A 24,000-nucleotide genomic window follows, 5' to 3' on the forward strand; every position below is an offset into this window, starting at 1 on the left:
TATTACGGAAAATTTGGATTCAAAGAACTATGGACAACATTTAGAGATCTCCGGCTCAGTTTTACCGGGTCAGAATAAAGTACAGAAGTGTTTCCAACAAAGCCTGTCCAATATGTGTCCAGAGCGAGGAAAACATTCCGCAAACTCGTTCTGTGTCCGAGCATTGCTAACTTCATTGTAAGTCAACAATGCTTGGTCATTTTATTTGGGAAGGGTAGGGAGTTCTCCTCTGCTAAGTAGTTGCGGTAAAAGAGATAGTATGTTGAATAGATTGAAAACAGCGCAAGCAGACTCTTTCCTGAAGTAGTTGTATGCTGTCAACTTAATGTGACAGTCCCCTGAAGGGAATAATACTACTGTTGGTTAGACCTAGGAAGCTGCACCGCTTCCTGTCGGCTTTGACACATTTCCTGCGAACTTATGTGTCAAGGCCGATGTTTTTCAAAGAAAATGCAACCTTCTTTCACTTAGACACCCGTATTGTGGTAGCCGTTAACGTCAGAATGCAAATAGCACAAGGCATCATCTTGTTTGATGCACTAATAATTCTATCAATCGAGTGCATGGGACTGCTACTTGTTTTTTGAGTCAGAAGCAAAGTAAAACCAAAGTTGGCTTCGGCAGGGTTCGAAGAGAAATCTAAGAGATTTGAAACAAATATCTGGAAGGCATTCTATCCGATGCCCCCACCCTTCTCTCTTTCTCTCTCTCTCTCTCTTTCTATCTCACCCCTCTCTCTCTTTCTCTCTTTCTCCCCCCTCTCTGTATTGTATGTATTACTGACGTGCTAGGAATGTTCGTTTTTGATGTTATAATATACTACACAAAAAATTTAGTGAACAGTACATGTGTAAACAGGGCCGGCCCTAAGGTTGCTGGCGCCCCAGGCAAGTTGAACTTTGGCGTGTACAATCTAACAGTCGTGGAAATTTCCTTGTTCTTGTCACCGCCCTCCTTGGCACCTCTCAGAGCATAGCGCCCCGGGTGCCTGCACGAGTTGCCGGTACCTTGAGCCGGCCCTGTGTGTAAATGAGACATAACGAAATAAGATGAACAATCGTAAACGACTCATTTTAAACAACCATACTGTGGAGGAAATGGGATCAGCTGGACCAATTTTGAGATTTCATCAGCAACTATTGTTCTCCAATCTTCAACGGTGATACATATAGGTAGTATTATCAAGAGTTTTATTAATTCGGAAACACCAATGTACATACATGACGCATTCTTGGAAACTAGTTGTACTAATGAATTACTGAGGTGTTAGCAGTGTTCAATTTTTATGTTATGAATTGACACAGAAGCAACCTTATAGATTTTAACCAACGTGCGTAAATTAGACTTAAATAGGCGCAGGCATGGCTGTGTGGTAAGAATCTTGCTTCCCAATCACATGGTTGTGGGCTCAGTTCCACTGAGTGAGACCGTGAGGAAGTGTTTTCTGCTATAGCCTCGAACCGACGAAAACCTTGTGAATGGATTTGGCTGATGGAAACTGAAAGATGCTTGTAGTATATATATATATATATATATATATATATATATATATATATATATATATATATATATATATATATATATTACAATTAAAAGGGTAAAGGATTATCAATTTATTAATTTATTAATAAATTAATAATTAATAATTTTTACCAAGCCCTTCAGTATGTAAGCACCATTATCGGTGAGGTACTTATTTAAAAGTTCTTATACATTTATAAACAAAATTTATAAACAAAATTAAGGGATCAGCAACTGGTTGCTTCACCACATACCGAAGTTCAGAAATAGCAGCTAAATTGCTGAGACTCCAACAGATGGCAATTACCTGCAACTCACATAGGCAGAACAAGAAGAAAAATAACGAACTAAACTAGCCATAGTTAATCATATACATGTTTCTGGTTTAGAAGGAAAAACTCTTCATTACCTCATCGGTATGATATTCCAGTTGCAAATTCGACGATACTGGCAAATGTGCATGCATGACCGAGCGCCATCATAGCAATCGACACAGTTTGAAAGTATCTCCAAATCTACCGGTCCGTCGGTCCAGTTTCCAACAGCGGCCTCCCAAACTTTTTATTAAATTAGTTTTCCCATGAACCCCTTTTAAAATGCTTATCTTTATGTTAGGGCAGCGGACTCGCGGTCATAGGATCGCGGTTTCGATTCCCAGACCGGGCGTTGTGAGTGTTTATTGAGCGAAAACACCTAAAACGCCACGAGGCTCGGGCAGGGGATGGTGGCGAACCCTGCTGTACTCTTCCATCACAACTTTCTCTTACTTCCTGTTTCTGTTGTACCTGTATTTCTAAAGGCCAGCCTTGTCACACTGTGTCACGCTGAATATCCCCGAGAACTGCGTTAAGGGTACACGTGTCTGTGGAGTGCTCAGCCACTTGCACGTTAATTTCACGAGCAGGCTGTTCCGTTGATTGGATCAACTGGAATCCTCGACGTCGTAAGCGACGGAGTGCCAACAGCAATATATATATGAAATTTTAAATTTAGTTCACGGACATCCAATACTAACTTTTCGAACCACCAGGGGACTGAGGACCCCAGGTTAAGAATCACTGCTCTCGGTGGTGGTATATAATTATTTTCAAAATAGGATACAATTGACTTTAGAATATCATCATCATCTACAATTTGTTCATATCCATCTACAACATCATCAACCGGCAGTAAAGCAAGGGCAAAAAAGCACCGCATTTTGAGACTAAAACTGTCATCTTCGTGATATCTGCATTTTAGTCCTTCTTTCACAACATGCTTGTACACATTTTCTCCTAATTGAAACAAGCAGCATGCCAATTTCGACCCAGGAAACTATTCCAGAAATCCGTTCCGTTATGGGCTGCTTTTTCGAAATCCATAATTATATTATCAGGTCCCTCATTCTGCAGTAATTCATTTATTTTGGCAAAAAGTCTTCTATATGTGTCTTGACTTTTGTCAGAGAGCAATGCAAACAATCGTGGGGAATTAATATTATCAATTTGAATGTGAAGGATATATAACTGAAAAAAATATACTAGGAGCAGCAATTAAATGTTCGATCTGCAGCCCAGTTCTTGTGCTGTTTTGAATCTTCCGTCCCACTGTCATACTGTAAAAACATTTCATCATTGTCAAGGTCGGAGTATTCCTACCTTGGAATGGAAAACCCAACATTTGTAAGTGGGGTGGCAGGATAGTTGGAATCAGCTTGCCTCCAACATCTAACATTCCTATTAAACTGTGACAATGTATAGTCGTTAAAATTCTGAACTTCACCAGCAATAACTGAGTGAGGGGCATCACGCGATGAAATAGAGTTTACTTTAATATTTCAAACTATTATTCTTGCATTTATTTCTGCAGCAGTTGAAGCGTGAATATGGATCCCAGACTTCTTAAGTTCTTTAGAATTTTCATGCTTGAAATCTCGCCTCGCTCACACGATTTTCGTACCTCCTGTATATCTTCAATTCATCTGCATTCTGATTATTTTTTGTGCATATATAATTTTCTTGATGCACCACTTCAATTTTTCCTTTCTCTGAAGTTATGATCCTACAGATAGTCATGTTGATGGGTAGGCGTATTGAATAAATTTAATTCGATTTGCTTGAAAATCTTTGTTCATAAACTGTTCAGCGCAGATACTTAAGAGAGACAGTGAAAGAGAGAAAAGGGGCGGATTAAGAAAGGAAAGGTATATCTAAAACAGTCCAAAGACAATTTTAATTCTGAAGTTCTAAACTTTCCCTCGAAAATCACATTTAAGAGTATTTTGGAACAAATTGGCCAGTGACGAATTCACCTCAAAATTAATTGATCAACGATAAATTGACCGGGCACAAATTAACCAACGACGAAATAACTGGGAACGAATTGTCCTCGCACCGCTGGTAGTGCTGGTGCTGGTGTTGTTTTTATGTGTGGGGTTTTTGTTATAGGGAGTGGTGTATTTCCCTGCTTTGTTTCACTGAGTGATTGTCCTTTTTTCCCCGTTTTTTCTCTACACAAATCATCGATGTACATATACGTATATATATATATGTATGTATATGTATATATATATATATATATATATATATATATATATATATATATATATATATATATATATATATATATATATATATTTATAAACAAAATTAAGGGATCAGCAACAGGTTGCTTCACCACATACCGAAGTTCAGAAATAGCAGCTAAATTGCTGAGACTCCAACAGATGGCAATTACCTGCAACTCACATAGGCAAAATAAGAAGAAAAATAACGAACTAAACTAGCCATAGTTAATCATATACATGTTTCTGGTTTAGAAGGAAAATTGTTCGGTTAAATTGTTCGGGTTCTGGTTCGATCCAGACCTCCAAAAGGAGAAGAACGGGGACGAGATAACGAGTAGAATAATCACTCTCACTCAGCTGTGAGCCGAGAGAAGCTATCTCTAAAAGTTCGGGCTGAAGTGGCAAATGCGTACATCGCATCCGTCATCTACGGTCTGACCGCCGTGCCTTGTCTCGACTATACCATCATGAAACTGGAACGCATACTCTTCATTTTTTGTGGTTAGGCGATCCATTTGCTGTCAATATCCGATAAATGGAGGGCTAGTATGCTGTGGTTGATGATGCCCAGACATGTGCTGAAACAATATTTCAGAGATGATGGTAAACAAGTGTGGTCGCCGTTTGTGAGACGCACTTTTCTGCAGCTCGTTTCATTGACCGATCTGCAGTCATAGATCAGCAGAGACCGAGGCTGGGCGAATGACAACGCGAGTGTCGTCATGCTCTCGAGCAGCTCTGCCATCCCGGTTCAAGATCGTATAATTCCAATGCCACCAAAGCGTTCTATAGAGGAATAGTGGAGGGCAGGTCCAACGACATTCTTGAAGAGACTCTGGGTGTCGAGACTCGTCTCTTCAGGACCACTTCGGGCCAGGACCTATGTACAGTTTCCAGAGATCCCTGGCCTGGCAGTGCTATCGAGGAGCATTGCCCGTTCGAGGAAATATCTACAGACACGGTTAACCTGCCCGAGATGCAGTCAGAACAACGAAACCGTTCTGCACGCACAGGTGCAATGTCCACATATTTCAGAGCTGTGGACCTATGTCGAACTGCTGCAGTCGCGTGTGGGACGAATCCGGTTGTCAGCCGAGTCTATCGTAAATGTTGCCCCGCCACCTTCCTTTGACTGGGAAGGCGAGGCAGTTTTCATTGTACTATGTGTGGTGGACTTGTTTGAAAGGTTTAGAGACAAATACTTTCCTCTCTGGCCAACCTCTCATCAACCTTTCAAGTATCACTTGAAAAGGAAGATAAAAGTAGAGAGGGAAGTTTTGGCTAATGAAAGTTTTGATGAAAGGTGGGTGAATGTTGCAAAGATGGTACGCATAAATGGCGGAACCACTTTAAGCACGAACCTATAAAACCTACATTGCTCTCATATTGTTTTCCCTTTTTCCGAGATTACCGTGGTTTGTTTTCGTAGGTTTTTCTCTCTACGGATAACTCTTGTCAGTGTTATATTTTCTCCCCATTTTTTTTTTTTGGAATTTAAATTGCTAAAAACGACACCATGTTATCTACTTGTGTACGCGCCCCAACACGTTTTCCAATCCCTACTGATCGGTTTCGAAAATAAAAAATTCTACATTGTATTGTTCCATCTGTGTTCGTCCCTGGGTGGCTAAATAAAGAAGTCTATCTATCTACGAGGCCGTATGTCTGACTGTCCTGTCCACCTCTCTGTTTGTCAATTTATCTATCTATTTCTCTCTCTCTCTCTCTCTCTCTCTCTTTCTCTCTCTCTTTCTCTCTCTCTCTCTCTCTCTCTCTCTCTCTCTCTCTCTCTCTCTCTCTATCTATCTATCTATCTATCTATCTATCTATCTATCTATCTATCTTTACTGACGGATGTGCTGTCACATCGGCTGCAGAGGTAAACCTTTTTTTGACCTTATATTGCCCACATTTGTTAAAAAATTTTTTATATAATCTGTGCGAAGCACCCAAGCTTCATTTGTATATTTTTCGAAGGGAGGAATTGGCCCCTAGGAGCAGTTCCAGTCCCGTCAAAATATAATTTTTTTCTCAGCATTTGGAAAAATGTCGAGAAACATTGTTTTGGAACGCTGTTCCAGTCCGTTCTTCGAACATCACTTCCCTAGCCTTGGAACGCTAGAGAAGAAAAAGAATGAAAACTGCACGCGCACACAAAAAGAAATTTCTAAGAACGTCATCAAAACAGCAACCGCACATATTGACAGCCCTCTCACCACCACCACCACCACCACCACCACCAATATGAAAGCTATGTCTGCTATGATCACCACCGGCAACAGCAGCAGCAGCAGCAGCAGCAGCAGCAACAACAACAACAACAACAACAACAACAACAACAAGACCAACAACAGTGCATCAAGACCAACCACGACCAAAGTCTCAGCTACTACAGCAGTCTCCACAGCTACCGACACCACCACCACCAGCGACGACAACAACAAAAAAAAACAAACTTTGCTGATGCACTCAGACAAAAAAAAAAAACAATTTTGCACTTCACAACACTAGAAATTCAAGAAACAAAAAAATTATTAAGCCAACAAGGACCAAAACTAAAATTAAAAATACCTGAAAAAAATCATTCATGATGTACAAAAACAAACCATCATATACAAAATTTCGAACACAAAAATAAGAAAACCAGAGCAACCAGCAACAGAAATTATTGAACAATGTTTGTATCCCATATTGGCCCACAAGAAATACATAAACTGGGCAAACAGTTTCGCCAGCGTGCAAGTTAGATTTGATAGCGAAGAGAAAGCGAAAGAGTTGTCCACGCTGACTCTTCGTTCCGAACATATAATATTGGTACCCACGTACCTTGGACAAAGGGTAACCAGAGTATCGATAAAAAATGTCCCTCCAGAAGTGGAACCACAATGGCTGTTATCAGCTATTTGTTATAACATGGAAGGAAATATAAACATTCTAGAAACTACTGCATTAAAGCAGGAAGACTGGAATGGAAAAAAATTCGATGTCCTGTCACAGATTACACAGGAAGAATCAAAAGAAATTCCAACTCAAATTGAGCTGCCAGACGGCCAACCCTCTACGTTGTGGTAGAAGGTAGATGGCCTCGATGATACCTGTGTGGCATCGAAGGGCACCTCAAAAAAGATTGCCCAACAGCAACAGATAACAAAAAACAACAAGGAAAAACAGCCAAAAAAGGACCCCTACTACCCACACCACCACCAACACAAAGAACGAGCAAAAGGAGCAAAACAGAAGAATCCCACAAACCAAACCCGCCTACACCAACAAATGCACCCGAAAAACACAAACAACAACCACAAGGACTAAGGAAACAGTAAAAGCAAAAGACAATACAAAAACTAATTCCCCTTCTCCCACATCACATACACTACAAGCAGATAATCAACAACCATCAACAACACACCCACTTCAACAAACAAACACACAATCACACGACATGCCCTTACCCCCTTCCGATTCCTCAGAAGACTCGTCCGAGGACAAAAGTAGCAGTAGTGAGTGGCAAATAGCCCGAAAAGGGCGGAGGAAAAGGAGTAAAAAAAGAACCAAACCAAATGCAAACACCAACAAAGCAGGGAGATATACATCTCCCGAAACCATCGTCTCCAAACATACCACAAACAACATCAACACCACAAGAACACATACAGAAAACATGCTCACAGCAATAGACACTACAAACACAGAATTAATGAACTACATAAATACAAAAACAAACATAACAAAAAAAACAACATCAAAACAAACAACCACCCATACACGACGCCACCTAATCATATAAAAATTTACCATATCACGCCAACATTACACCACACTTTAAAATCCCTCTACCCCAATGCGGTAGGGGGATGCCAAAAATATTTAGCTAAAAAACTTTACAGCAGCCTCCTTAACGAACATTCAAAGGAAAAAACAACCGAACTTTCGAACGGTAAGTAACTCTCTGTCTCTATTATTTTTAAGCAGAGCGTTACTTGCGTTAATTTCGTAAATAATTTTTTTCAATTAGTGATATTAATGCCCGAGGTTACCGTGGTCTTTTCGTAGGTTTTTCTTTCCACGGATAACCTCCCCATTTCTTGGGATTTTTTTTTTTTTTTTACATACCCCAAACGTTTTTCGATACCCTTTGATCGTTATCCCCATTTTTTCTCGTCCCCTCGAAAAGAAAAACTCTACATTGTATTTGTCCCATCTATGTTGAGCCCTGTGTGGCTAATAAAGAAATCTATCTATCTATCTATCTATCTATCTATCTACTTGTGTGTCTGTTAGTGAATCTATCTATCTATCTATCTATCTATCTATCTATCTATCTATCTATCTATCTCCCTTTCTCTGTCACCCTTCCTTTATGTATGTATGTATGTATGTATGTATGTATGCATGCATGTATGTATGTCTCTTCTATTTTTTAAAACTTTTATAAATTTTCCACTGAGGAGGGACCCAGTTTTCGACATTGTTGGGATGTAGTTAACACGTATGTATGTTCTTTTAAAAAAGGTAAATTTATTACAAATAGAAAGAAAATGAATTGTTGTACTTAACTTGTTTTAAAGCAAACTTACAAATAGTTTTCGTTTTCAACAGGGATGGGTGGGGCACAATGAGGGGTTTTTACTGCATGTTTGAATTTAAGAAGAAATATATTTTTTGCAACTGTTCACAACCTTACAAAATCTACATCAGCTAAGAAAATGGCCTTCTCTAAATGCATTAAAAATATTATCTATACTATAAATTGCATGCCCTGCTACTACGTAACTGGTATTTCGGGTCCTTTACGTGTTAGCAGGGCGTGCTAGGAATAGTAGCCAAATCTTTAGCGGTGAGATACGTTGAATGCACTCGAAAATAACCTATGGAAAAAATTATTTTACACCGAGGTTGCGAACGGGTCTTTTATGAAATATTTACCGTATTATAAAAGTTATTTTCACTTTAAAATATTTTTTAAATATCCCAAACATTTTTTTAAATGGTATTTACTTGAAAATAATTTTAAAAATCACAAAAATATTGTCTATTTAAAGAAAGCTAAAATATAAATACTTACTGCTCAAGCAAGTTACATTTTTGAAATCACATTCACTTAAAAATATTTCTAAATGATTAAAGAAATTAGAAACATTTACTGTAAAAAAACACTCGTATTTTTTCGTTGTCAAGTAACTGTGTCTATTCGAAAGGTTAGAGTTTCTTCTCTTTCAGGGTTAAGCTATTTTCGGAGTATTTTCTCATTATGCAACGTTTTACCACGAAAACCCGCAATATCTAAACAACCAGTTGTCCGATTTACATGCAACTTATTTTATTCCGTTCATATTCACATTTCAGAGAAGGTTTGTTTTATTCTGTTCATATTCACATTTCAGTTTGGCAGGGTAACATAGCAAGCAAGAACGCAAGCAAGATTCAAGCTCACTTTTAATGTTTTATAGATTTAGCATGACTAGGAAGATATTAGCTTTGCTATGAATTTGTATAAATTTGGTCTGTTACACTTATCCTACAATGACCCTTTAAAAATAAATAATCATATCATTGACACCTTTAAGATAAAATATAATACGTGATTAATTCAAAACGACATGAATAAACAAACATTACATTTGAAAGAGTAATCTGAATGCAAAGAAGTGAACAATTTAGATCTATTTTATAAGAAGTTTAAAAATCTAAATTCTCTTGTAGGTAATGATCTTGAAAGTACAACCAAATCTTTAACTGATGCAGATAATAGCTCCAGTTCTAAAATGTCTATTCCTCATCAGAGAAAAGCAAATAATAAATCTAAGTTCATGTGAAATTATTTCAAGTAAAATAAAACAGGTAATTTTCAAGTTGTTCATATATAAACTGAACTATTTTTTACAATATCCAGCTGAGATCGTTTTTCTCTAAGGCATCAGATATGCCAATTTATCTATGTTCTCTTGAAGCGAAATAAATTTAAGTTTGAAACCTATTGGTTAATATGTGTAGTTTATTTATCTTTTCTATATGAATGCATGCATACATTCGTATGTATGTATGCATGTATGCATTTATCTATCCAGTCGTATATGTATGTATGCATGTATGCATTTATCTATCCAGTCGTATATGTATGTATGTACGAATGTACGTGTCCATGTTTCCTCTCCCCAATCACTTACCCATCTCTCCATCCATTCATTCATCCATCCAGTGATTAATCGATCTAGTGATCAGTGGAAACTGGAAAAACATTAATTTGAACTTTGTTGAAATAGAATATCACTACTCTTATTGAATTTTAGTCATAAAAAAATAATCAGACTGTCTATATCCTGGTGCCAACAGTGGTAAATTCTCCAAGGTACCCGCTTTAGGAAAGTTTTCCTGAAACATGACGTTATCCATGTAAAAGCTTGTTTACCAGATAGTAATGTCTCTTATAGAAATTCTATCACTACTAAAGATTCTATCTTATAATGTGCAATTGATTAACTGCTGCTGGATATTGATAACATAGATTTTACATTTTATAGACAGCTATCAAGAAGGTAACTACTGTCTTTTACAAAAAATGTAAAACACGATGAACAGCAAAAGCTTCCTCATAACCAAATTGTTCTGTTGTGGTTATGAAGCCTCAAGTCAGTCCTCATCCAGCAGACCAAGAACTAAAAACATTCCAGCTACACTTGACAAGTTCTTTGTTAAGACAATGCATATCTAGGACTAGACTGCATTGTTCAATATTTGCTTCCTCGCATTGAATAATGTAATTTGAGAGAGATTTAGTGCCTAACAGTGGGAGCTTCTATGTTGTCAACTAATTGTATGATGGAGGATTCAAAATTATAACTGCTTATATATTTAAAACCGTCTGTATAGTATATTAAAGTGTATTGAGAATAAATATAGAGTAAGTGTGTTCAAAATACATATCATCGTGTGATCCCAGCACTGGTTCTGATATTTATGTGACAGTGAAGAACCCACAAAGAAAACTTGATTGGAAAGGATGGGAAAATATATAAAGAGAAATAAAGGCAAAAAAAACAAGAAAAAAACAAAGACATACTGTTAGAATTAGCCTGGTAATTTGTTTATTTCATTTTCATAGCAATATTAATTCATCTAATCTGAAATGGGTTCTGTTGTTTCATTTATTGGATATGTAGTACATAAATTTGGTTGCAAATGCTTCCAGAAGAATTATGACAAAGAACCACAGGATAAAGCATATGAATTAGATAGAAATATTAATACATTAATGATGAAGCATATATATGTATGTTTACTGAGAAAATAATCGCAGTAGAAAACCGATATTCCTTAATATATGTGAAAAAAATTAAAACCGTTATTAACATATGGTAGAATGGATTCTTCATATTCTCATACTGTAGGGGAAATTATTTGGAATAACTGAAATTCTGTTTCCTTGTTTATTTTCCAAAATTACAGTTGGCTCTGTATTGCCAATCACACACTTTCAAGACATTGTTGAAGTGCAAGTTTCCAGGGCAATCCTTTCTGTAGGCAGTACTCCAGTCACACTGATAAAAATGTCTGCAGCTTTGTGGGTCAGGGAAAAGACCTGTAGGTTCAGGACATTTGAAGCCTTGTGAAAAAGAAAAAAAATGTAAATAAAATTGATTTTTATTACAAGTGTCGAATAAATGAATGTCAATTATATATAACTGATGATTAAGTAAACATTTATCGATGATCACATTTATCTAATTGATGATACTGGCAACATGAGGTGTGTGTATATATGTATGTACATATGCATAGATGTACATATCTATATATATATGTATCTATGTGTGTGTGCATGCATGCTTGTGTCTCCACGTTTTGCTACTGCATGAATGTTATACATGAGTGCCACTTTCATACAAGAAGTGTTATTCATTTCCAGTATCCTGTGAAAACATGTCTGGCTGTCAGGAAATATTATTTTACTTGGAGACAGGAGTGGGTTGGCAGCAAAAAAGGTTTTGAGCTGTAGAAAATCTGACAGATGCAAGGTCTAATCTACCTGCCTGACCTATGCAAGCATGGAAAAGGGGATGTTAAAACAATAACGATGAATTGCTTTAATTGCTTTTGGAAATCCAAATCATTTCGTAAGAGAGACTGGTCCCTTTTTATCCCTTTGAAAATACAAACAATTCTACATAACAACATGGATGTTCATTACACACGGATGAAGCTTAATGATCAACACACACACAAACACACGTACAAGTGTGTATTAATCAGAAAATAATGCATAATGGCTGTGTAAGTTCCATACACTGAAATGAGTATAAACACCACAAAAATAAACCAAATAAAATCATCTTCGTCAACTCGTCATCTCAATTCATTTAAATTAGTGTTTCTCAACTAATCTCCGTCTATGGACCTTTTTGATTCCTATTTCATTCAGGTGGACCCTGACAAACATCTGATGTTTAAAAAATCCTATTATATTATTATCATTAAATGATATTAGAAATTATATAAAATGATTGTTAAGATATTTTGGGCATTGTAGAAATATAACTGATTTATTGCACATAAATTTTAACAACAGAATCATATATGGACTCTCAAGGGTTATATGGACTCTGGTTGAGAACGACTGATGAAGATAAAACAGGAGGAAGAGTTAAGCCATCTTAGTCAGTGACTAAAATATATTTGCATATTCATTGAAACGACTTGGGAAATTTCAAAATGAATATATATTTTTCTTTTCTGCCTCTGTGTTTAAAAAAAAATTATTAACTTTATAATTTTTGTGAACAGTATTTTGATAGTGAAACCTTTTAACCAAAACATACTAGCTGTCAGTATCAGAATAGTTGGTCAGAACGTTATATTTCTTTCATATTTAACCCCCCTCCCCACATGACCCCATTGTAAAATGATTACACTCAACAAGAATCTTTTAATCTAATCAGCAGATTTATTATCAGAGTGTTAGCACTAAGTAGTGTTTAGGTATAAATAGGTAGTGACATATTTCAACTGCTAAAAGGCAAATACACTGCTGTTACCGTGAAGAACATATCTTTCTTATGGTGAAAATACCCGGTTCATTCAGTGTCATTATCTAGTAGGAATCCAAGACACTAATGTTTCAAGCTTCTTGGCTCTTGTTGGTGAGATGTACCTTAGAGAGGCAACACTGCACGAACGTATAAAGCCATAGTTCTATGTATAATCCAGTCAACACGACTGATTTGCCCTAGCAGATCACCCAATCGAGGTAAATAAATTTTTAGCATTAAGCAGTGTTTAGGCATAAGCAGAATGTAGGTTATTTGAAATATGTTGAAATCTATTATTAATCCCCTACCGCTCTGTTTTATTCGTTTTGCCATACCATACATCAACTCGAATGTATTTACATCTTTGTTCAGTATGCTTCATTATCTCATCTGTTTGAATTTTTCCTCTTAATAGATTTACCTCAAGAGAATCATCTGTTTGTTGAATGCCCAGCTTGAAGGTACTAACCTAAAATCATTTAAATTCATTGAACTAATGACACTCTATTTTCTCAATTCTCAGGCAGGTGAAAACGGTGCTCTAAATGGTTATTGGCAGGGCAGTTTTTTCCTATTCTTATCACGACATTAAAAAATTGGTATTATTTAATTCTTTCACCCGCACGATTTTAACTAAGAAAAAGGAAAAAAGTCGGAATTTTTTTTGCATGGAATTTAGTACCCTAACCTCCTAATATGCTGCAAACCCTTTATTTTTGTTCAGACAAAAAGGAGTGGGGGACCGGACAACCTCCCCCCCCCCATATATCGGAATCATTGGAATTTCTTTTTTCTGTTGAATGAATTCCGGTGACCTCCTAATATCCTACAAAACCCTTTTTGGGGTCCGGAAAACGGGGTGGCGTGAGGTGGAAGCCTCGGGAATTTCAGACCCTCCACGCACTCCCACCCCCATTGATCTTTTCACCCACACGATTTTCACTAAGAAAAAAACTCAGGTTTTTTGCGTGGAATCAAGTACCCTGACCTCCTCATATGCTGCAAATTCCTTATGTTTGTTCGGAAAAAAGGGGGTAGGAAAAAAGATAATTTTGTTTTAATATTACACTTTTACTTCGATTCACACATACAAGCAAAAACTCTAACGTTTTTTTTTTTAGATGAATTTATCGTTCGTTATCTCTCCGCACACTTCATTACCACTAACTTCTATAACCTCTACAGTTTCACTTATTCATTTCAACAATCAATGTAGTTCACACTCTCTCGAAAACGTATTTCTGCAAAATATTATCTAAAATGATTGGTGAAGAAAGAAATAGGCTTCCATCTAACCCCATCTCGTTTTCCGGACCTAAAAAGGGTTTTGTAGCACATTAAGAGGTCACTGGAATTCATTCAGCGAAAAAAAAAAATCCAATGATTCCGGGATATGGAGGGAAGTGTCCGGTTTCCCCACCCTTTTTCCGAACAAAAATAAGGAGTTTGCAGTATATTAGGAGGTCAGGGTACTTGATTACACGTAAAACAATCCGAGTTATTTTTTTCCTTAGTGAATATCGTGCGGGTAAAAGGAGCGAAATTTACCAAAAACTTTACTCATGTGAACGCATAATCATTAAGGTGCGGGTGGTCAGTTTGAAAACCGCCAGATGAAATGATCAGAATAAATGTTAATTATCTCCGCAAATCAAATAGGGAAAATGCTGAAATTTAGCAATAAATTAAAGGTACTGTACTTATTTGGCTGGTGGACTGGTACTGCAAAAGAATAATATAAATCAAAAGTCATATTAGTTTCATTTATACACACATACGTACGTACACACACAAACACATAACACACTACTAACATAAAATTACATGCACTCATATTACCCAGTAAACGAAGTTTAGGTGATGGTTTCATGAGATGAAAACGGTCATAAACCTAGTAAGTCTCAAAACTGGGAAACGTTTTTAACTAAGATTAATCTTGGATTAAGAAGCAAAATTTCCTCCACTAATATCTAAAATAAAAAAAAAAAATTTTTAAATAGTAAGGGAGAGAACTCCAATAGCTGCAAGTCTACCGCTGGTATTTGTTTTAGCATGCGGAATGCTTCCCTGATATATTTCCGTTAGTTCCTTTAATACAATTAACTTGGTATATCTGTTTATTGCATTTATGAGTTCTATTCTTATTCAAAGCAGCAAGACAATTTTAAAGTTCAATGGAGGCAAATTTTTCCAGCAATATTCAAATGAAAGGTTTATACGTGCAATAAACAAAAGCGATTTGAATTAGTCGTTTTCAGAGGCTGGAAGAAGGTAATGACCGACTAAGCAGCCTGGTTTCGAGAACATCAGGAATTTTTCGAAATTTTAGAACTGTATAAGAAATTCATGAAGAAAAATCTAAATTTCGAATATCTGAATATTAAAGTTATTATAAGTTTTAAAATAGTTAAATGTATTGAAATTATGTTTGATAGTATTTTAGCTTTACATTAATTTATGACAAGATAGAAACAAGAAATTGTATATTCTAATCAATGTCCATAAAGGCATAAATGACCTAAGTAAAGTGAAAAAAACTGTCGCTAGGAATCAAAATCAAAGCAGGGATCTCCGGTTCACAAGTGCAAATTATGTAACATTAAACAGCTATGCTTACCTTCACAATAGGTTCCTTTAAAGCCAGGTAGGCATCGGCAACGTAATTGGTTGGCATTTTGGATGCAGGTTCCTCCGTTAAGACAAGGGCGAGACGGACAATACGGGTTTGGAATACGTTCAGTACAAATAGTGCCAGACCATCCATTAACACAATTACAAGTGAAGCCATTTGGTACCGAGCTGCTACACCGGCCGTTATTTTGGCAAGGATTTGGGGTGCATGGATTGGTTCGAATGCCGCATGTCTGTCCAGTCCATCCTTGTCGACAATTACAAATAAAGCTGTTTCCGTTAGGATAGCACTGTCCACCGTTCAAACAGGGGTTACTCGAACAAGATGTAATGATATTCTGACAGTTTTTACCAGTCCATCCTTGGCTACACACACAAACGTAGTTAAAATTGTTTTGTACAAAACATTGGCCATTATTATAGCATGGTTTTGAAGCGCAAGGATCTCTTGTCGAACAATCTCGACCACCAAATCCTTGAAGGCAGTCGCATATTCTTGTGTTTCTATTACAAGTTCCTCCATTTTGACATGGTAGATAACAATGAATCGCCACCTGGCATCTATCACCTTCAAATCCATTGAGACATGTGCAAGTGATTTGATTGTTTACAAGCTGACATGTTCCACCATTTTGACAGATATTTGGTGAGCAAAATGGTTGTTCACATTGTCGTCCTGTGAATCCAACAGGGCATTGACAAGTGAATTGAACTCCATTTGGATAGCATGTACCACCATTTTGACAGGGTGAGGGTTGACAGGAATTAATGGGAATTTCACATCGTGTACCAGTAAATCCAGGTTGGCAATAACATTTCGCAGCAAAGTTAGTTATAGCACATCGGCCACCATTTAGGCAAGTCACCGACCGACATTTATCTGAAAATTGACAACGATTACCGTAAAAGTTAGGAAGACATTGGCACACAAATGAGGTACCTGCATTCGAACATGTACCACCGTTCATACAAGGTGCTGACAAACATGCTGAAAGAACTAGATTCAAAATGAAATAAATAAAATAAATTAACAGAATAAATCTACTTAATTTGCTGTCTAATAAGACAATATTCGCTAAATCCATAAATGATATATATCAAAATACAAACCCAGAAAAGATTCAGTTTTGTAAATAAGTAAATGTGTTTCTTTTTTCATTTTGTTCTAAATTACAAACATAGTTGCAGTGCTAGCACATTAAAGACATCTTATAGCTATATCTAAGGTAGACCTCTTTAATACATGTGCGGACAGGATGCCGAATGCACTTTTGCCAAAAGACAAGTATCCGAAGCCAAGAATGCTGAATGAACTCAATGTCGAACGGACATAAAGCCGAACTGACACAATAATAAAAAAAGAAAACATTTATGCCTACATAGTTTACTTACCAATTCACTAATTTGGCACTTATTTAACGAGATTAAATTTTAATTTTTGTATGTCTTTTCGACATCTTGTCCGTTCGGCTTTACGTCTGTTCGGCATTGTGTCCGTTCGGCTTCTTGTCTTTCGGCAAAACTGCATCGGCATCTCGTTCGTGTACTGTTTAATACAGTATTATATTTATTGAGTAACACTCAATATCTGATCAGTACAATTGATACAATTACTAATTTAGCTTACAGGTCATCTACCAAACGTTAAAAATTGTTCTCAAATAGAAATATAGCTAAGATAAAAACAATTGAAAATAGAAATAAAGTTGTATTAAGTAAACGACTGCCAGATAACTTAAGAGAGATTATATTTTCTTTATTATCTTAAATATGATTTGGCGATGACAACCTGTTAGAAAGTGAGAAATGTATTTCACTTCGCTTGAATGATTTTTGTGTTATACTTTCATAAATATTTTTTTATACTACGTAATCCCAATGCCGAAGTTAATATACGATGTGGTATTCAATGCAATTGCGAATATAGGTTTTATTTGTTGGTAGAAGTTTGGTTATGTGAGATCCAGATATCGCTCAGCATTGAATGTCTCTCCCATATCTGTGTTGGTACATCTTTAATCTCTGACTTCATTGGGTGCAAATAGATGTATTCCACATTATTAGAAATCTTCAAACCTAACCACTGCTTGGTTCCTTTATAGCTGAAATAATTAAATTTTTATCTTGCTTATGTGTTCCACTCCAAATCCTGCTTCTACCTCTTAAACCCGTTCTACATATTGCAAACAGTCATTGTAAGGACCATTTGTCTCACTAATGTTAAAGTCTCTATATTAGCATCATCCTTTATCTTCTAGTCTGAGACGACCATATCGCTTACAGACTTCGTTTTCCAACAAAATAGACAGGTCACACATTTTTAGGTGGTTTTATATTTGAAGAAGGAAAATGATTTTAGTAGAAAGATATTAAAAAGTCTAACATATTTCTAATTTGAAATTGAAAGAAATTCATTTAGATAATTAAATAGATCGTTACAAAGCTACTGAAATAATTTATATTCTTTTCTTATCTAGGCACATATATTCAGAGACAGTTGGTATTTCTCAGTTTACCATGGAACTTGACGGTTAAATTGTTTGCAATACTTACCTTGGTGAAATGTTTGCATTACTTTATTATAGTAATGTAAATTCAAATAGAAATTCATGATTCTTACCATTCTCGCATCTGGATCCCGTATAACCATATGCACATTTGCAGTGATAGCCATTAATTTCGTCGACGCACGTACCACCATTTAAACAAGGAGCCTGTCTGCAGTCGTCGACGCCTAAAATAAATCAATATTAACCCATTTTTTCACTTCGTTAATCTTTGAAAACTCATTCCAGTTAAGAACATCACAGGTATTGCAGTATCATGCATATTTAATAGTTTGTTTCTTTTAGGGACTAGTATTAATACCTTGTCGAAGCAGTTAAATCTAACCTGTTTAAATAACAGTAAATTGTTCGACATTTAAATGCATATCTACTTCTAAATGTTTACTTCCATTTATTTTAACGTATTAATTATCCACTCATATCTACATGTTATTAATCAATCTAGAACAAGCTATTAACTTTCAACTAGAGTAATAACGTAACAACTCAACTATGATAAGCTTTTGAACTTTCACTTCCAACGAATTATTATTGTCCATTTAAGCAAATGACCGAAATAATCTACAAGCATTATTTGGAATATTTTTGAGGAGATAAATAACACACCAGCAGGTGGAATACATGTAGAACCAGACGACATGTAATATTAAATATCTAATGTATTTAAAAGTGCAAATCTGAACGTACATATGTTAAAGTTGTCCACGTTAAAAAGAGTTTATTCTATGAAATGGATTCAATTAACAACATCGTTATAGCTAAAATAAAATAGACATTGATAGTTTCGCGAGTATTACGAATTCCTACAAATAAAGTAAACAAATTAACAGAAAACAGTAAATACCTCTAATACAAGTTTTTCCTGTGTATAACGGTTTGCAGGTGCATCTGTACGTAGAGCCCATTGAGATACAAGTTCCACTGTTTTTACACGGTGCGCTGCGGCATGGATCAGCTGAAAAAAATATTGTCGATACATGTCTTTTGCGCACATATTTACTTTCTATTTATTTAAATTATGAAATTCGGTCAGAATGAAAATGAATCAGCTACATTAATTACAGCAATGTATTTACAATCTCACAAAAAGAGAACTTGTATTCATTTTTTTCAGAGATTTACCTGCTTTCTATTGAATTGAGCTGTTGCGAATAGAGTCGAATCCGTGTCAGTCCACAAAGATATTCAACTCTCATCCATTTATATGCTTCGCTATAAATGGGTAATATGTTGAGATGTAGTTTTCTGCTTTAATCGCAGGAGCCCCGTAAAGCAACGAATGATCTGTTTGCTTGCAATTATGTGCGTCTGTCGTGACTACAGCTCAGACAGACGTTTTTTTTTTAAACAGGAATTAATCCATCCTTGATTAATGCAACAGTCATTAATAATTAAGGTAATTATGGGGGTAAAAAATTGATTGAATGACTGATTTTCGATGACTCAGTTTTAGATCACCGGGAATCTAAAGTGTGAGTGAGCAAATTCAAGATAATCGAAGTAATAGCGAATCGCAATGAAAATACAAGGCCAAAATTGTTTTAGGAGGAAATTGGTCCACATTGTATTGGATCCAGGAAGCCAAAGGGAGAACTGATCTAGGCGGGATTTGAATTCATGATGTAAAAAGACAGAAATAATATATACGTACCATCGGCATTGCAGAATGAACCAGTGAAACCAGGCTTGCAGACCTTTTCACCGTTAGGACCACACTGAAACCTCGTTTGCTCGCTGATGGGAATATAACACCTGATGGCACAGTTTGGACCATAGTAGTCTTGGCTGCAATAGCTCTGAAATAAAACAATAATAAAGACATTCTAAGACTTTAGAAAATTGAACAGTTACAGATGATTTCCGATATTTTGATCCCAAACAGACTGTTTTAAAAGTATAAACGTTTGTAGCTTTGGTGTACGAGGTTTTAATAATTGGCATGGTATAAGGTGGCGAGCTGGCAGAATCGTTAGCACGCTGGACGAAATGCTGAGCGGTACTTCGCCCGTTGCTACGTTCTGAGTTCAAATTCTCCCGAAGTCGACTTTGCCTTTTATCCTTTCGGGATCGATAAATTAAGTACCAGTTCTGTACTGGTGTCGATCTAATCGACTGGCCCCTCGTCCCAAATTTCAGGCCTTGTGCCTATAATAGAAACGATTAATTGGTATGGTATTAAGACTGCATGCTCTTCCATAATGAAACCGATTCTAATGCTGTTTAAACCGCAATATGTTCATAATAACACTATGGCTTGCCGGTTATTGACTGTGGTGTACTTAGAAGCAAATGCAGTTAATAGTTACGTTAATAACAGAAATTACTAGCTTCGCGTGAGAGGCGAAAGAAATACTCTGTTCATTATAGTCGACGATTTCTTTAACCCAGGGTTCAGTTGCAACCAAGAGAGCATTTATATTGAAAGGCATGTTCTCTGTGCATCCTATGCATGGCTTTGTCTTGTTTTGTCTAAGTGTTGGCTGGTTACTTATTTGTGTGGCGAGTAAATTATTTCTGTGACTGGTTACTTATTTGTCAGGTTTAAGAGGGAACCCGTGGAACGTAATAGAGCATTCTATAATATGGAATGGTATTTGTGCAAGCTGATTAGTTGGCACGCAGGGCACGTCACTGATCTAAGTGTGGTTTGCTACTAGTTACTAAAGCAGTTAGGTTTAATTCTAGGCTTCGCTACGCGTTTATAGTATCATTTCCGCGTTTCTAAAGATGTTGAATATACATTTTTAATGGTAGATTGGACATAAAAATAATGCCAGTTATTTTCACTACCTTCTGCGTATCAGCTATTGTATAATACAGTACGCTCATAACCTAGAATATATATGTACAGAGAAAAGAAACGCAAGAGCTGTGAGTAATTGTCGAGGATTTTTAACCATCAATATTTGTGCTGTTCGCTCAGAGCTATCGGCTGCTGCAGCATCACATATCAGAACGATAAAGGCTCAAATCAATTAAGATGTGTAGCAGAGAATAATACCCAGATATTCTAAGGCAACAATGACAGTTAAAGTACTTACTCGAATTTGGTATGTGAGATGAGTAGTAGGATTCTGACTACCACGAGTTGTTATCAGTTCATACCTGGCTTCTCCGACGCTTCTCTGAGGCAAACGACTACCACTTTGGTAAACGTATTCGGCTATTAATTCGTTGTTGCTTTTTGCAGTAAACGAAACAACGAATTTCTGAAAACAGAGGTTTGAAGGTATATATTATTGGAAATATGTACTATCAGGGAGAACAACGAAAATACATACGAGAACACACACACACACACACACACACACACACACACACACACACACAACCACACACACACACACACACACACACGCACGCACACACGCACACACGTACGCACGCATACACACACGCACGCACGAACATGACACTTTATGTCTCTCTATCTATCACTCTCTCTCTCACACACACAAACAAACATTTGTCAGTTCGCTTAGGCTAGCAGATTTATAGGTTTTCTATATATGTATTAATAAACGTCGTAATTATTGAAAATATCATATATAATCATCTATATCCTTACATATGTAGCGAATTCTAGTGAGCTTCCTCTCTTATATTAAGTACATACGAACGTAGCAGGTAACAGCTAGCCTTTGGGCGTTGTTTTGGATCCGGTTGTCTCTACCACTCCCATTGGTTGATATTGGCGCAATTTGTCTCATACTCTATCGTGCGCCAATATGCAACCCAAACAACTACAATCTGCAAATAAGTCATGTGAGACAGTCTGTTCCAAACAAGCATGTGAGCCACTCCGTCAGCTATAAAAGCTTACCTCTTCCTAGGCTCGGCGCCAGTTGGTTCCAGATTTGGTTGTTGCAATCATTCTGTTCTAGAACGACTTGGAAACCGCAAGGTTTGGTTTTGAATTTGTTGCCTGCTCGCAGGATTTGTTTATTTTATTTGCTGTGGTTTCCCGCAAGGGAAACGTTGTTGAACATTGTGTATTGCAAAAAAAAAAAAATAAAAAACACTGTGAAACTGTTATCCTCCCCTAAGGGGGAAGGATTTGTGAACTTTTTGAATAGCGTTTTCTGTGTTTTGAACTATGTTCCTGTCTCGGAACATTTTGAAACATTTGTTGTAATATATATATATATATAATGTCTTCGATTGAAGAAAAAACTTTGCCTCCGTTGTAGGCGGACTTTAAATTATATCCTTGAAAAAGGAAGACATACAATCATTCTTCGGAATTATTACGAAGGAAATCGGGGAGAGTAAAATTGTTCCTCCAAACGAAGTAATAAAAAAGACCAAAGAAAGGACAATTATCTACAAAACTTACGACGTTATTAACAAGAAATTAGAACAATTTGAGTAAAGCACAATCGAAAAATGCCTCGGATCAGTGATGAAACAAATCAAATATGTGGCCCGGGGTACTAGGTTCGCTACAATAGAAGTAAGGTTCGAGTCAGTAGAGAAGGCTCGAGACTTTTCGACTCGAACCTTGCAAAATGAACATATGGCTCTTCTGCCATTATATCTGGGACGTAGAACGTCCGGATAAGAATAAAAAAATATTCCACCAGAGGTGGAGGTCGCGTGGATTGTGGCCACTCTCTTATTTGAGAGAGAGAGGAAAAAAGATATACATCATCCAGATATCCAGAGACGCACCACAGAATTGGAGGGGACAGACTCTGGAAATTCTGGTACAGGCCACGCCCACCGACATCGAAACCTCTCCGAGAAAATACACATTAGAGAGGAAACTGTGCTGGCAGTAAATGTGGAGGGGAGAAGACCCAGGTGTTTCAAGTGTAGAAAAAAGGGACACCTGAGGTCTATGTTCTCGCCTCCATAGAAAGAAGCTGAGGAGGAAAAACCTCAGAATAGGAGGAAAATAAAGAGGCGGCGCCCCCGGCCAAGGAAGCTGTTACCCAGAGGGCGACCGCCAACAGCGAAAAAGGAAGAAAAGAAACAAAGGGGTCTGTAGAGGCCATAGGGATACCGTCTGAAGAAAGTGTCTCGCAAAAGATTAAAAAAAACAGATGGAGTCGCAAACCAAGGCACAAGAGGCGGCTCCAAAAATAAAATTAGCGAACAAAAAAATGTACTTAATGAAATGGAAAAAACGAAAACAAAAAAGAAAAGAAATATAGATTACAAGAAATAGACATTCAAGGAAAGCAAGATACTGTTATGGTAATATATAAAAACACGAGTAAATACCTGGAAGGGGTGATTATATAACGACGATGAAAAGAACTCAAATTCCATCGGAAGAATCTCACCAAAATTATACACTGAACTTAAAGGGAGACATTCAAGAGAGATTATGGAGCTAAAAGGGATACCCAAATTATTTAACCCGCCGGCTGAACCTAGCTTGGAAGAAAGGAAGGAGTAGGCGGAACAGATCCCAGTGATACTGAGATCAACCCCCCTCGAAAATGAAAAGGGCAGTTAGGCCCAATTTTCCTGTCTAAATGTGCATGGCCTGAGTTCGAAGTGGAAGCAAGCGTGTTTCTTCGACGACCTCAGATCACATAGAATAGATGTAATGGTTGCTACAGAGACCAAGTTGGACAAACTTCAGGCTTTCTCGACTCTCGTGAATGGCTATGAGAAAATCATGTCTCCTAGTCAGACAGGAGGGAAGGGTGGCGTTGTAGTGTTGCTACGAAAAATCTTGGCTCTGCAGATATGTACGATG

At 36.9% G+C, this 24,000-nt stretch overlaps 1 protein-coding gene across 1 annotated transcript in view; it reads right to left on the reverse strand.

Moving 5' to 3' along the window:
* The window catches only part of LOC128248673 (uncharacterized), a 51,695-nt gene that overhangs the window by 16,898 nt on the left and 10,797 nt on the right, over positions 1-24,000 (reverse strand). The window contains exons 4-9 of the mRNA XM_089358102.1: positions 21,332-21,499; positions 19,942-20,086; positions 19,135-19,245; positions 18,344-18,457; positions 15,710-16,603; positions 11,496-11,669 (exon numbers count right to left, since the gene is read on the reverse strand). Of these exons, the coding sequence (XP_089214228.1) occupies positions 11,496-11,669; positions 15,710-16,603; positions 18,344-18,457; positions 19,135-19,245; positions 19,942-20,086; positions 21,332-21,499 (1,606 nt within the window). The remainder of the gene's footprint in view (positions 1-11,495; positions 11,670-15,709; positions 16,604-18,343; positions 18,458-19,134; positions 19,246-19,941; positions 20,087-21,331; positions 21,500-24,000) is intronic.

Source organism: Octopus bimaculoides, chromosome 9, assembly GCF_046866305.1.
Source record: "Octopus bimaculoides isolate indiv1 chromosome 9, ASM4686630v1, whole genome shotgun sequence".
Taxonomy (NCBI): domain Eukaryota; kingdom Metazoa; phylum Mollusca; class Cephalopoda; order Octopoda; family Octopodidae; genus Octopus; species Octopus bimaculoides.